General features: G+C 36.2%; 1 protein-coding gene and 1 long non-coding RNA gene across 2 annotated transcripts in view; one reads left to right on the top strand and one right to left on the bottom strand.

Annotated features, from left to right (window-relative positions):
- Positions 1-1,163: 1,163 nt before the first annotated feature.
- prr35 (proline rich 35) lies at positions 1,164-9,339 on the bottom strand. The gene is made up of 4 exons (XM_079862760.1): positions 9,189-9,339; positions 7,993-8,066; positions 3,784-5,329; positions 1,164-3,010 (listed from the first exon to the last, which is right to left on the bottom strand). Exons 3-4 carry the CDS (start codon positions 5,127-5,129, stop codon positions 2,341-2,343), a joined length of 2,016 nt encoding a protein of 671 aa, XP_079718886.1. The 5' UTR covers positions 5,130-5,329; positions 7,993-8,066; positions 9,189-9,339; the 3' UTR covers positions 1,164-2,340.
- The window catches only part of LOC307153405, a 169,809-nt gene continuing 157,250 nt past the window's right edge, over positions 3,446-16,004 (top strand). Inside the window, exon 1 of the long non-coding RNA XR_013820147.1 lies at positions 3,446-3,534. This is a non-coding gene — a long non-coding RNA (uncharacterized lncRNA). The remainder of the gene's footprint in view (positions 3,535-16,004) is intronic.

Below are 16,004 nucleotides of genomic sequence, written 5' to 3'. Positions count from 1 at the left end.
GTTGTAAAGACGAATTATTATTATTCAGGGCTACTAAACAATACCATTAAAACCAAAGGGGAAAACATTAGGCTGATAAAATGTTGTTGTACCATCTTTTACATGTATTTTACATGTTAAATGTTCAGAAAATGAGTTTATGTTGTAGTAGGCTATAGAATAGATCTACGCTATCTTATGTATTGCTATATTTATATATTTTATCCATATTTTCTGTCTTATTTAATGAAGAAGATGCCACAGCATTACGCTTTACTATGAAAGGTCCTTCTGTTCTATTCCAGATTATATTGTTCTCTGTTGTTGTAGGTTTTTTTTTTTCAATTGGTTGACGATTCTTTGTAATTGAAATGTATTTATAGAGAATTTTAGTTTTTTTTAGCGAAAATAATCTAATTAGGTTTGTTTTATCAATTTAAAACCACAAGAAAAGTTATGATTTATTTATTTATTATAATTTATTATTCTTTAGATTTTTTTAAAGCCGGTTTAAAGTCTGCTGTATTATATTTACAATGTTTAAAATGAGAATTTTTTTTTTTTAAATTAACAATTTGTCTTGGCAGCTGTCAAATCAGTTTTAGTTATTTTACATCTGCTGTAGTTAATAATTGTTCTAAAGTTAAACATAATTGAGACATTAATCTTAACTGACTTTATTAAAATAAAAGTAAGAAAGTTTTTACTGATGCCAGATTCATAATAATAATAATAATTATAATCATGGATGGCGTCTGTGTTTCACCTCTCTGTGGTGCGCAGCTGCACTTTGACTCTTGTGTTTGTGGCAGGTGACCTTTCAGGTGCATGTGTCGGGTCGTGTCGGGTGTGTGTGTGATGCTCGTCCCTGAAGCTTTGACCTTTCGGTGTGGAGGAGCTTCGGCTCAGGTACGGCTCACAGTCAGAGTTCACCTTTATCACAGCAGAGCAACACGTCACGACCAATACTGTAAACCTGTGAGCACCGTATCACCACGCATTAGCTCAAGCCGCTTTACCCCACATCCAGAGCCCTCCTAACCCAAACATTAACCTCTTTCACATAATCTGTCCATCACTATATATCCTGCGTGTCTGGCAGTCACACTGTTTACCGCACCTCACCTAAATCTTTTCCTCCACCGCTGTCTTACAACACAGAAAACTCACACAAGCACTAATATAATTTGAAATATTTATTGCAGGATGTTTTATGTACAGATTTGTAAGCATCTTAAATGAACACTTAATGCACACTGATGAAACAATAATGTGAGATTTGCAGTATCGTCCGTGTGACAGTGAAACAATCATCTCTTTAGATTATCTTATTTAAAATGTTGATTATTTACAGAAGACAAGAAGTCTTAAAACACATTACGTCCTAGAAAAATAATGGCAGAACTGAGTAATAAAATGCTAAATAAATAAATAAATAAAATATGTGCCAAATATGTCAAAAAAAAAAAAAAAAAAAAATTACAAATAAATACATTAAATACAGTTGTAGTTTCTTGACCCTTAGTAATTTTCGTCCTGTAGCTGGACTTACTTGGCACAATAATCATTAAGTCAGTGCATGTACTTTGTCCTTCTCCATCAGCTCTTTTTGGCATAAGGTGCTTGATTTTGTCTTCGCTTTACTTGATATTTCATATCAGACTATTTCATAATCATTTCTACCGTTTATTTTGTATATGGTATAGCGTTTTATATCGCATGTTAATATTACAGTGTACTTATTATATACACTACTGTTCAAAAGTTTGGAGTAGGTCAGATTTTGTGAGTCTCTTCTGCTCACCAAGGCTGCATTTATTTGATCAAAAATACAGTAAAAATGCTAAAATATTTTTACAATTTAAAATGTGTTATCTACTGTAAAATATTTTAAAATTTAATTTATTCCTGTGATCAAAGCTGAATTTTCAGCATCATTACTCCAGTCTTCAGTGTCACATGATCCTTCAGAAATCATTCTAATATGATGATTTGATGCTCAAGAAACATTCCTGATTATTATCAATGTTGAAAACAATTTTTGTGGAAACTGTGACACATTTTTTCAGGACTCTTTGATTAATAGAAAGTTCAAAAGAGCATTTATTTGTTATAGAATCTTTTGTAACATTATAAATGCCTTGAATGTCATTTTTGATCAATTTAATGCATCCTTGCTGAATAAAAGTATTAATTTCTTTCAACAACCACAACAACAAAAAAAATCTCCCTAACCCCCAACGTTTGAATGCATAAGGCTTCACAATAGAAGCCTTTAGATCAAATAGTTTTACGATCAGAAGAAACATGTCAGTCAATTGATGTTCTGCAAGTTCATGTTTGTCCTCCTGTTGATGTTCGCTACACCATCGTGTCGGTGGTTGTTAAGGGGCTGGTTGGACACAGCGTGTCCAGATGTTGAATGGACGGCGGTCTGTTAGGTGTTTTGGAGCAGAGAAGGACACTTGAGTCGGCTTCACACTTGGTAGTTCTGCTGTGCCACAGGGCTTCGGCCGTCCCGGCCCGTAAGGCCATCCCACCGTCGGACAGCACCTCCGTCTTCACCACGGGATTCAGCTTCATCAGCGCGTCCAGAGAGCACTTCTGCCTTTCTTTAAAACTGCTTCCTCGTTCCTCCGTGTCTCTGTCGTCTTTATCTTCCTCCTCCTCCTCTTCCTCCTCGCTCTCTGAGCAGTTTTCATCTCCTGTGTCTCCTAAAACGCCTCTGTTTGGGATTCCCACAGTTTTTTTTTTGAGGGACAGATCGAGCGGGCCTTCGTTGGTGCGAGCCGTGCGCTCGAGCGCCTGCTGGATGTGCGACAGCTCGGAGCGGATCTTCCCCAGGTGAGCCCACAGGTGGCACTGCTCGGGCAGCGAGGTGACGCGCTGCTCTGTGTTCTGGTACTGCTGGAGTAACGTGGAGAAATCCTGCAGGAGAGCAGCTGCCGGGTCCACGTCTCTCTCCATCCCTCTCTGTCTCGCCTCCAGATGCTCAGACATGTGCAGCGGGGACGACGCGTCACTGCGGGGGCTGCGGAAACACAGTTTTGTTGAATCTAAATAACATTCATCAAGGCTGTCCTGAGTGTGTAATGCATAGACAGAAGGAATACGCATACCAGATGTAATGCATCTGTGTATATATTTATCTTTATTTACAGTGTTGCCATTATCTTTAAAATCCTTGCCAAGCATCATAGAATGGATATTTTTAGCTTATTTTAAGGTTTTGGTTTTTGCTCTTAAGGTTTTTGATAGCTTTGATTAGGTCTGAGAACTGTGTTGTGTGTTTTTCTTGGTGTCATGTTTTGATATTATTTTATGTTTCTCTGTATTTTAGAGTTATTTACTATTTATGGACAGCACTTTGGTCCATTCTAATGGTTTTGAGTTTGAAAAGTTGTGTTGAGTTGAGTTTACTTATGTTTATTATTACTTGCGTAACTTATTTTGATAAGTTATACAAAGTCAGTTTAATGTAATTTAAGTTGAAATGACTTAAACATCCAAGTTGATTGTACTTAAATTTAAAGTCCCACTGTAGTCAATAATTTTGTCCCTTAACTCTGATCAGGATCACTTAGGCCTCAAATCTTTTCATTTTTAGGGTTCTTGTCTTACCTGTTATATTATTTTATGTTTCTCTGTATTTTAGAGTTATTTACTATTTATGGACAGCACTTTGGTCCATTCTAATGGTTTTGAGTTTGAAAAGTTGAGTTGAGTTGAGTTTACTTATTTTTATTATTACACAACAGGCTTCATAGGCCTCAAATCTTTTCATTTGTAGGGTTCTTGTCTTACCTGTTGTGTATAGACATCCTGCTGGACACCAGGGAGGCGATGGATGTAGATTTGTGAGTGTTTTTCAGAGAGTCGAGGGCAAACTCAAGTGCAGGTTTCTTCTCTCCAGGTGCACCATGGGAGTCTAGTGATGCTGCTGATCTCTTCAGACTTTGCTCTCTGATGAAGGAAGCGTCTTGCTGCCAGCCTGTCTTCCCTTCCCTCGGTCGTATCCTCTCCTTTACGGCGTGGCTCGGCTCCGGGGAGGAGCACATGGGAGACGGCCAGGCTGCGGGCGAGGTCTGGCTGGGCCGCAGGGCCGGGACCTTCCACAGGTTTAGTTTAGGAGGATACGAAGGTGGCGGAAGGCTTACGGCGGGTGGTTTGATGAGTTTACTCGTCTCGGAGGACGTAGAAGAGGGTGTCGCACCAAAGGTGTGCTCGCAGAGGAACGGATAATACAGGTGAGGAGGGAGTAAAGGACGCTCTGAGTGTCTTTGCGCGTGTGCGAGCTGCGCGGTTGATGCTAAGAAGGGCATTTGTGCGTTTGCGCTCGCTGTCGTAAGGGCCGGGTTTAGGTATGAAAGGAGTCCAGGAGCCAGTGGGTATCCAACGCCAAGCAAAGACAGGTTGAAACCTGTTGTATCGGGGCATTCAAGTTGACCCGTTGACGCCGGTGGAGGGTAACAGGGCAAAGAAGACGCCACCGGGTCCGATTTGGGCTTTGCTCCAGAAGTCTGATTGCTAAGGATTCGCCATTGCTCTGAAAGCAACGCCGCCGATCCCGACAGACACGTTTTCGACAGCCTATAATGCCTCAGTTTCGACTCCACCTCGACTGAGCGCGCTCGTAAAAGTTGCTCCTCGAGCGAGAACACATCGGACATCACGAGTTCGGCTTCTTGCTTTGATCGTTTGCTCCCTCGGGAACACGTTTCCGCCGGTTCGGGACTCATAACCGCTGAGCCGCTTGTCTCCATTGCCTCGTCGTCTTTCTCCGCTTCTCTTTCCGATTCCCTTTTCTCAGCCTCGTCGACCTCCAGACTCGCCGCCGAATGCGAGGGCTCGTCCGACATCGAGGCCTGTTCGGCATGAGCCTTGGCGGGGCTACGGGAGCGAACGCCCCCCTGCTGGAGCCGGAGCTGCTCTTTTTTATACGGCCAGTCGGACTCGATGAGCAACGACAGGGAGTTTTTGCACAGGCTGTACTTCATGTGGTTGTACAGATGGGATTTCTCCATGCACGTGAACGGGCACTGGAAGCATTTGTAGTTGTAGGGTTTGCCCCACGGCCGCGGGATGTAGTGAGGCTTTTTGGGCTTGCGTTCCTTGTGTTTACAGCCCACCTTACAGTCGTCCTTCGACATGGCGCGCGATCAAAATCAGTCCCAGATATGAAAACAGGTTTCTCTCAAAGCTAAATTTCTGAGGAGCTTGTGTGTTTGTTTACGTGTGCGTTTGAGGACAGGCTTGCATTGAGTGTGTGTTTGTAGGATGAATTGTGTGTGAACTGTAAACTTGTGTTTGGTCAGGACTGGGACGCAGGAACGCAGCCATCAGATTTCAGCTGTTGAGAAAATCAAGAAAATATATGATTAAACTTTTGATAATAAGATATTATTACTTTATTAATTATTACTTAAATATTTTAAATTATTATATTTAATAGTCTAGAATATTATAAAGCAAATATTATAATTTAATAATATTTTAAATAATTAGTTTTAATTATTCAGATCATTATAAAAACAAAATATTATTACTTTAATAATTTAATAATATTCTAAATTATTGTATTTAATAATTCTGACTTTTTACAGGTAAACAAAATATTTTAATAATGTAGCAATATTTAAAATTATTATATTTGATATTTTAGAATATTATTAAACAAAGACAACAGAAGAAAAAGAAAAAAATTATTTTAATGATCATAATCAGATTTAAAAGATTGTAAGTTAAAGTCATCGTGAAACTATAGTGTTTGCAACCCATTTTACTTTTGTAATGTGGTACTGGATACTTGGACAGGATTTGAGTTTATTAATTATGAATCGATTGGACATTGAAAAGTGTCTCTGTGTGACAGGTGGTTGAAAAATAAGAAGGTTTGAAGACACCAGAAAAGTAATTTCTGAAGTTTTTACATTTTGATGAAAGCTTGTGTATTGATGAATCGTTCACATTGAGCCCCAGAACGTGTCGTAGGAAAGTAAATAGAGCCAGTTTTGATTACACAGAGACTTTAACAAAGAGAAGAGATGATGAGAGACGTTTTGGTTTCTCAGAACTGCCGAAAGTCCTCTATCTGCCACCTTTCATTACGTCCAGGGTTGCACCAGCGAGGTGTGTGTGTGTGTGTGTTTCTGGAGGGGGCTGCACCTGTGTTCAGTGTAGTATTTACAGCAGGACCCTGAAGGTCAGCTATAGGCACATCCTGACAAAGGGCAGAGGGACCCGTGTGTGTGTGTGTGTGTGTGTGTGTTAATGAGAGATTGGCATCAGGCCCGCGAGGCATCGTTAGCGGAAGAATGTGGGTCAAGGCAGACTGACTGCTCGTTTGCCCACTCTCTCTATCAGTCTGTCCACCACGATCATCTGTCTCTCTCTCTCGTGCGTCTCTCTGTTCCTCCTCATTCCTGCAGTGTGTGTTTGTGTTTGTTTCACACTCTCTTTGTCTTCTACAATCAAAGAAGTTTTAAGGGAATTACTTTAATCCTGCTTTTTGAGTGCATCAAATAAGAGGAAAGTCATTCTTTGAGTTTTATTCCCCCCCCCCCCATAGTATAATTTATTATCATGTCTTAAAATATTCAACTTCACATAATATGCATTAATGCCTTAAAGATTATCTGATCATTGGTTTTCAAATATCATTTGTTAAATAAAAAAAAAAATTTGACATGTAAATATAATAAATTAATTACATTATTATTATATTCCATTTTACTTATTTTAACATTACTTTTTATAGAGCAACTAAAATCTAGATAAATATGCATAAAATACATCAGGTTTCTATTTTTTTTTTTTTTTTTAGATGTTTTAAATATTTTCATTCACAATTAAGAATCAGAAGTCTTTTAACACTCTATAACACTCTATTGCAATTTAATTGCATTGCAGTTTAGTATACTACTGTACAATTCAAAACTATTTAATTAGCAACATTTAATAGTTACATCTACAGTCTTTCAGAAAGAACCAACTTAGACTGTGATGTAATTTAACTAATCATTTTTGTTATTAATAAAAGCATTAAGAATAGGAGATGGTGAAAGCAATTAAATAATGGTGTAATTAAAAGAGAAGCGCATGAGGCTATGATATCTCTCAAATGCCTCTCATAAAAATATTCTTTATTCTTGATTATTTATTTTTTGCTCCTGGCATTTTGCTTTGGGTGGAAAGAGAGAATGAAAAGAGAGGAAAATGAAGCACATTACAGGCAGGAAAGAAAGAGGAGGATGAAATGTCCCGCTGTGAGGCATGAGTTTTGCTGCTCGTATCTCGGGGTGTTGAGACAACGAGAGCCCGAAGTGATTTCGGTTTAAAGAAGACGAGTGGCGAGGAATTTCACCGATCTTTCATCTATTACAGCACTCAAAGAAATAATGAAATCACTTCTGCAACTTTCTGCTGCAATCCGTCTGTCTTTAAATCATGGCTGTGTTTTTCCTGGGAGTTTTGCATGTTAATTTACAGGAACAGTGTGTGTGTGTGTTTTGGTCATATTGCAGTTATGCTCAACCCGTTCTGTGGTTTTAACTGGACATCAAATGCTGCTGTTAGCGTTAATCAATAGAATTATTTTAGAGTTGTTCTCACTGCGGGACATTCTTTGTGGTGTGCATGTGTGTGTCAGTTTTAAGGCCCTCGGGGTTCGGTCGGACGCTGGCCAATGATGCTCGCATGGACACACTCTGATCGCTGTGTGTTAAATATGTATTGTCTCGTTTAAATAGGGACGCTTGCTAAAAGCATCGACATACTGTGGTGGAATCCAAGAACTGAGAACACACACAAACACAGGGCAACAGCGGACAAAACGCATGGATTGATTGAAATGCCAATTGTCTATTTAAGATATATTGGCATGTAATGTATTTGAAAGTTTTTAGAGGATCTTATTTGAAATTAGAGCATTGTTTTGGACGCTCTTCGTGTGAATTATGGTGAGGCACAGCATGTTTGAATAGGTTGAAATGTGTGTGTGTGTGTGTGTCGTACCTCCACAGTGGTTCAGCAGAATGAGTTGCATCATGACACTTGAAGTTTTCTCCATTTGACTCTTTATGCAGAATCTGGAAAATAAACGAGTATCTAAAATTAATCTCAGCTTTGATTTAAGTATTTAGTCTAGATTTAATGTTAAATGACAATCTATCTCGTCACTCTATCTCAAGTATGTGATTGATTACAATAATACGTTTTTATATTGTTAATTATGAATTAAAATTTGTGTTTAAAATATTAAAAATAAATGCAGATCAATTCATTAAAAACAAGGTATTAATTTTGGAATTCTGTATTGTTCTTTAAAGGCCAGGGTGGCCAATTTCATGTATTTATTAACGATGTCAGATAGATTATTATTTATTTCATATATAGAGCCCGGGGCTCTTTGAACATTAACTCGAGTAAATATTTCTACGGGTCTTTTTGTTTTATGTATGGTTGCATACATGCCTATAAAAAGCTGCTATTGAACATATTGCCATTAAACATTAAACATTTACAGCAAAATTTAAACAGAAAGACAAGTATGAAATAGATGAAACAGCAGAATAAAGTCAACAAATATTGTACTTAATTCTATGCATAACATTTGAAACGGATGTGACAACATGCCCCCATATAAATCTGACAATGTGGCCCGACCAAACATTTATGGAAAAAAAAACAACAACTTTTTGCTTAGAATTAACTTCTGAAATACAGATGAACCTGACTTTGTATTCCACATGTAATTTAATTAGACTCAGTTGTTCACAAGAAATATTACAAAAATGAACTATGGAATTTTAGTTTTGCACATTTTACACAATTACTCCATTTTTTTAAACTTTACGTTTGAAACCAACACACAAAACCACTCTTAGATTCTGTAATTGAACTTTTTACTCAAAACCTTATATAGAGATAATGTAAAACACACGCAACAACTATATCCCTGATGTCTATTTTACACATTTAGTAGCATATCATATAGATTACATATTTTCACATTATGTCACATAATATCATCACATACAGCTCCTTTAAAAAAAATAGTGAATCAAGACTTATTTGATTGGCATCTCAGTAGTTCACCTCAGTAAGTGCACAACGCTGCGTTTGAGATGTTCAGAACGGTACAGTAGAACACAGAAAGCTCTTAACTTATGTCATAATAACTTTTATCTGTAGATAACGGCTTGACTTACCTGCTGTGCGTCTGTGTCATGTTGTGTTCCAGAGGCGGCCGCTGATGTGCGTTCGGTGTTTTATGAGGGGAGAGAGATGCATGCGCACACACACACACACACATGGATGAACAAGAGAGAGAGGCAGATATATATATTCTCTAGGAGGGATGCCTTGGGGCAGTACAATCAGGCACAGGCCCCTCCTGCCTCCCCTGCTATTGGCACAAGCTCAAGTGGGTCCAAATGAGGAAACCTGCCCGCTTCAGTCCATTAAGGAGAAGGCGAGACACTTCGGGCTCGCTGTGGCGGGACGGTTTACTTAATTGGGCCGCAGTGCAATTTAAAGTCACTGGTGGAAACTTTAGCAGCCGTAACGCAGCTCTCAGTTTCAGTTTAGTGTGTTTTATTGCCATAACAAGAACTGTTCATTTGTATTGGCAAAAGCAGTGCAAAAAAAGTTTTAATAAACTTTAAAATTAATATAATACACATTTTTAATTAAATATTATATTGGAAAAAGCAGTGCAAAACGTGTTTTTTTTTTTATTTTTTTTTTTTTAAATAAAACTATTTAAATGTAAAAGAATACATTAAATTAGAAATTGTAATGTATACATTGTATAATAAGCATTTTACATAAGCATAATACATTAAAAAAAAAATAAAAAAAAAAAAATATATATATATATATATATATATATATATTATATTGGCAAAGTAGTCCTAAAAGGTTATTAAAATATAGCCATATTTAAATTAAAATAAAACATTACATTAAATAAAATATTGTATGCCAAAAGCAGTGCAAAAAAGGTTTTATCAATTAAAATAAGACTATATTTAAATAAAAATGTAAATAAAATATTGTATGCCAAAAGCAGTGCAAAAAAGGTTTTAACAATTAAAATTAGACTATATTTAAATAAAAATGTAAATAAAATATTGTATGCCAAAAGCAGTGCAAAAAAATGTTTTAATACCAATTAAAATGAAACCATATTTAAAGATATAGTAACATTTAATTAAATGACTTACTTTAAAATTAAATTAAATAAATATTTAATAAAAAAATAATAATGCTGATTTATAAATAATAATCAACTATTAACAACTTGCAAATTTAACAGCAATACAGAGAAATTGCAACATTTAAAGCGATTGTTCATTTAAAAAAAAAAAAATTCTGTCATTGACTTTTATTCTAAGGCAGAATAAATTTATGACAAATTATGTCCTTTTTTGTGCCACAGGAAAAAGAAAATCACACGGGTTTGGATCGACATGAATGTGAGTAAATGACTGATTTTTGAGTGAGCTATTTCTTCATTTGAGCAGGAGTGAAATGTAATGTCTCCATCAGAAACATTACTTTATGGACTTCTCTCTGTCTCTAACTCTCTCTCTCTCTGCGTTTGCGGTTTGACCCAGTTTTTGTCTGTAGACGAGCATAAAGCTGCAGAATCAAGTTTTAATGTGCATTGCTAACAGTGCATGACAGATCTGTAAATAAAGGCCAGGCACCATCAATCATTAATTACATATATGCGGTTTGGAGGGAGAAAGCTTGAAGGTAGCTATGAAAATAAGCTTTCTGAATAACCTAAAAGATTTGAGATGTTTCAGTATTGTTCTCATCAGTGTTTCTGCGGTCTTGTCCATCTGTGGTTCTCAAGCGTAATGCAGTGGTTTCTCTCCACAACCTACATAATTTAATATCTTTAACGCAAACTAGCCACAAAATTCACTCACGACTGCAATAGTTAAAAACGACATCTCTGTGAGGAGTTAATGTTTGTCTCTGAGGAAACAGAGATGATGTTTGATCTAGAGTACAGTTGTCAGATAACTTGATGTAAATGACACAGTTTCGTTAAATTCTTTTATCAAGTCATTTTTTGGTAACATTTATTCAAAATGTAGTGTAAAAAATTTAAAAGTTTATTTATCATTTTTTTAAGCTCACATGTATTAGCATATGGCATTTAAAAAAAGTGAGTATGCAATTGAAAGTTTAAGGCTGCTTATTTTGTTTTACACTATTTTTACACTAAGGTGTCCTTGTTACAGTGTAATTATACATTGAAGTGTAATAATAATTAACAACATGTACTTACTATAGGGTAACGGTTAGGATTAGGGTTTGGTTTAGGGTTAGTTGCATGTAATTATACATAATTTACTGTTTTTAATATACAATATGTAACTGTGTATCAAAGTAAAATAAAGTGTAAATTTATTTGAGAAGCAGAATTGCATAATATATTTAGACTTGTTGTCAGAGAGTATCTTGAATTGAATTAAAATAATTCATTAACAATTTAAATTAAATTACATATGCAAAATGTTTTGTCACAAGATTATGCTGTTAAGTCACATTTATTTATATAGCACTTTATATTGTTTCAAAGCAGCTTCACATTAATAAACAGGAGAACAACATCTCAATTAATGCTGGATATTATACACAATTGTTTTGAGGATCTTTGGTTACTCTTTATTTGAAGGTGTCCTTGTTACAGTGTAATTATACATTTAAATACTGAGGAATATTAACTAACTACATAGGGTTAGGGTTTAATAGCATGTAGTTATGCATGATTTATAGTTATTACTACACGTAACGTGTAACAAGGACACTTTAAAAATAAAGTGTCATCGGATCCTTTTTACGAAAACGACTTAAAAGACTTATTTTGATAAAGAAAACTCATTATTTGCGTTGTGCACAATGGAAGTCCGCCATGTTTCGGGTCTGTTAAATACATGATTTAATGGGGAATTAGCTAATGTCATCACATCACCGAAGGATCCCAGTGACCGATATGTGTCACGCGTTCAGACAGAGAGAGAGCGATGGTTTGTGAGTGTTTATGAGCACAGGTCCTTTGAGAAATGTCAGTGTGTTTGTAGGGGGGGTTGAGCCGCTCCTGGAGGATCAGGCGTGCTGTCAGACACACGAGAGGAGATGAACTGTGACAGCGTGATCCGTAGGGCTTAACCATCTGTGGAAACAGAGAGAGGGGGCGACTGAAGAAACTTACTAGTTATAGGTGAAAGCCGGAAACCCTGCTTCTGTTACGGGCAAAATGTAGGGCTTTTACGAGGAGTAATTCATTCAAAAGTGACATTTCTGTCGTTGACTCACCGTCACGTTTCGTCATTTAACAAACATAAAAAGCATTATATGACCCGTACACCATAAGTCATGTAATATATTTGAGTGAGGAACTGACCCAAATTTAAGTCTGTGAGATTTTCTTGGTATTTTTGTTTTGTTTTCTACGGAGCGCCTAAAGGGACATGATGAATAAAAAATATATGTAAATTTTGTCTGTGCTTTTTGCGCTCCCTCGCAAAAAATGTTCGCGTTCTGCCGATAAACTTTGCCTTCCCTTGCAAAGAGCTCAAAAGGTTTCACGAAGTTTCTCGGATTAACGCACAACGTTTTGCGAGCGAAAGCAAAGTTTCTCGTGGGAAAGCAAAAGCATTGACTTTTTCCCCACCAATGTCCCTTTAGGGGCTCTGTACTTTTCCACTATAAATATCTAGTAATTCTTAAATCAAGATACGTTTAATTGAGAAGGAAAATTACTTAAGATCTTAGGTCTTGCTTTCTGAAACAAGTTTATGCTTAAAACTGTCAGTGGGGAAAGAAAAATACATTTTTCCCCATATAAAATTTCCCTTTGAATTATGTTAATTTTTCTAACCCCACTGACAGATATATTGTTTCTTTTTTTAATCATAAACTCACTTAGTTTTGATACATTTTTAATTTTAAACAAGATGTGCTATCTTAAGTCATTTTGCTTCTTAAGTGTTACCTTTCACATGTGTAATATGGCTGTTTGTGAAAGTAAAAGTTTCTGTAGCTGAGACTAGAAGAATTTGGTTTGTGTTGAAATTCAGATATGCTAATGTAGGTTAAGCAGAAGACCAATCACAACAGACTGGGCCATCTGACCAATCAGAGCAGAGTCTCAGTCAGGAGGGGTTTAGAGAGACCGAATCCTTTATTGAACAGTTTCAGACACTGTGAGAAAATGAAAGTGCTTTTTGACCTTGGATGCATGTAAACCTATTGTAGGAGACTCCAAAACAAAATTAGGATGTTTTATATTTGTTTTACGACAAATATTGCTTTCCTTGACATTACAACTAAGGAAATCATTTTTCGCAGTGCATGACTTTAGTGGACTTGTTCATGATTTGCATGGACTATCTGAGAAAAATAAACCCTAATCACACATTAATCTCCTCTGGAGTTTCAGAAGAAATGTCTCAATCTGTGCTCAGAATTGTCAAGATAAGTTTGCAAAGTTCGAGATCGCAATATTAACTATAATTGCTATAACTATAACTGATCTGAGCTGCCATCCACATTCATTTGATAGCTTTTGTAAGTCTCATTTGTGTCTTTTTATTTCTCCTAATGAACGAAGTATATAAATGAAACGCACAAAGTCTTTTGAGCAATGAAAGAGCATCCTCTGAGCACTGGAAGAGTTCCTTGGGCACTTTTTTCCACATTATTTTCAACCGCTCACTGATTCAGTGTGTGTGTGTGTGTGTACCTGAAGATAATGAACTGTATTTGTGTGTGTGTGTGTGTGTGTGAACCTGAAGATGAAGTAGAGATTGTGTGTCCGTATGTTCAGGCATCTGTGAGCATGACAGCTCAACTTCATTATGAGTCAGAGAGAGCAACCTTAGGCCAACACACACACACAAACACACACACACACACATGCTGCTGGGTCAATACAGCGATCCAGCTGTGCAGTAATACATTTTCACAGGGTATATCATTACTTTAATATCAACACATTTATCAAAGAAGATTACACACATACACACTCTTCCAACGGTCCTTAACTCGGTGAATGCTTTATAATGATAAGAAAATGTAATAATAATTCTAATAATTCTATCTGTATTTATGTTGGGTGAGATAAAAAGACAAGTTATATTAAAACTACATTAGTAATTGTAATGAGATACAACCGTAAGCCACATTGTTTGAACACACTGATTACTAAAACATATCTTTTCTAGTTTTAATAAAAATATCAGGACAATAAGTTTGGTCTGTTAAAAATAAAAATAAAAAGAGTTTTTTAATGTAAGAAGTCTCTTCTGCTCATCAAGGCTGCATTTATTTGATCAAAAATACAGTAAAACAGCAATATTGTGAAATATTATTACAATTTAAAAGAATATTTTCTATTGTAATATATGTTAAACTGTAATTTATTCCTGTGATCAAAACTATATTTTCAGCATCATTACTCCAGTCTTCAGTGTCACATGATCCTTCAGAAATCATTCTAATATGATGATTTGATGCTCAAGAAACATTTATTATTATCAATGTGCTGCTTCATATTTTTTGTGGAAACAACGATACATTGTATTCAGGATTATTTGATGAATAGAAAGTTAAAAAAACAGCATTTATTTAAATTTAAATATTTTGTAGCACATATAAATGTCTTCACTATAATTTTTAGTCTATTTAATGCATATTTGCTGAATAAAAGTATTAATTTCATTCAAAATTAAACCTTTAAATGGTACTGTGTATTAATTAATAATTCAGGTCTTATCCAACTTTCCGTGTATGTTCATTGCATGTCTTGTGTTTTTCCCAATACATTTTTCACCATTTGCCTGTAAAATGTTCATGAAGTTTGTGAATGTTCATACATATTAGATCACAGATTTAATGCATTTTAATGTTTGTGTGTGTGTGTGCGCGCGCGTGACTAAGCGCGCGGCTGAAGTGTTTCTGAGACGGCCTGTTTTTGGCCCTGTGGTGTTGGACGCTAACAGCGGCACTCTTAGCTAATGCTGTGAGGCACATTAAGAAAACTCATATCGCTCTCAGCAAATATCAATTATTCAACTAACCCTTCTTTCTTCCTTTCTCTCTCCCTCTCCTTTCTTTGCATCTTACTCTGTTTCTTTCCTTTTATCCATCCATGCCTTTTCTTTTAATCAATAATAGAATAACGAAGATTTTCTTTAACCAATTAGATTGTTATTAATTCGCTTTTGTTGATATTTAAAATTTGTTACATTCACACTGTGAATTTCGAACATCATTTTTACAGCTTTGAAGGACAGAAACTGAACCGTAGGGGCGGTTCCAACCAGAATTTTTTAATTACACCTGAGTGTTTTTTCATTCTGTACAAAACAAAAGTAAACACTATAATCTCTTCAGGAGGGTCCCTTGATGATGGGCACTTTATCACTGGAGTATGTCATTTCTGTCCATGCATGAGGACTCACTGTCCAGTGATCATAATCAGCAAAAGTGTGTCCCTCAAGTGGCCATTGTAAGCACACTTCACTAACAGTAAAAGGGCCTGTTATCAAGGGATTCAGTTGTTGTTGTTATTTTCGTTTGGAGCAACCATTCAGGTACCATCCTCTTCCTCTAGTGGCCTTTAAGGGAGGTTATTTTGGCCACAATTAGGTCCCTTAAAAGGGAGCATAATGATAGTTTGCATCAGTTTGTGCAAGGATGCTTTAAAATGCTGTCTAGGTTGGCAGCGCCCTACGTGTGCCAGTTTGATGTGTTTTTGTGCTAAGGTGCATCTAAAACTGAGTTTAGGTGCATTTTAAACAGACTGTTAAAGGGGTGGTATAATGCCCTTTTCACAAGATGTAAAATAAGTCTCTTATTTTATACTATATACACACCAGAGTGTGTGTGTGAAATTTTAGCTCAAAATACCCCACAGATATTTTTATATAGCATGTTAAAATTGTCAAAACGCACCGTTTTGTGTGTGTCCCTTTAAATGCAAATGAGCTGCTGCTCCCGGC

Source organism: Squalius cephalus (genome assembly GCF_949319135.1).
Source record: "Squalius cephalus genome assembly, chromosome: 25".
Classification (NCBI taxonomy): domain Eukaryota; kingdom Metazoa; phylum Chordata; class Actinopteri; order Cypriniformes; family Leuciscidae; genus Squalius; species Squalius cephalus.
The sequence above is the reverse complement of the archived record's forward strand: the minus strand, read 5'-3'. Positions and strand labels throughout refer to the sequence as shown.

What these genes read in the sequence shown, in the direction of transcription:
- prr35 (XM_079862760.1), bottom strand. Translation starts at nt 5,129, where the DNA reads ATGTCGAAGGACGACTGTAAGGTGGGCTGTAAACACAAGGAACGCAAG. An exon ending in AGGATGTCTATACACAACAG is followed by an intron (nt 3,011 to 3,783) that starts GTAAGACAAGAA and finishes GTGTTTCCGCAG; the next exon opens with CCCCCGCAGTGACGCGTCGT.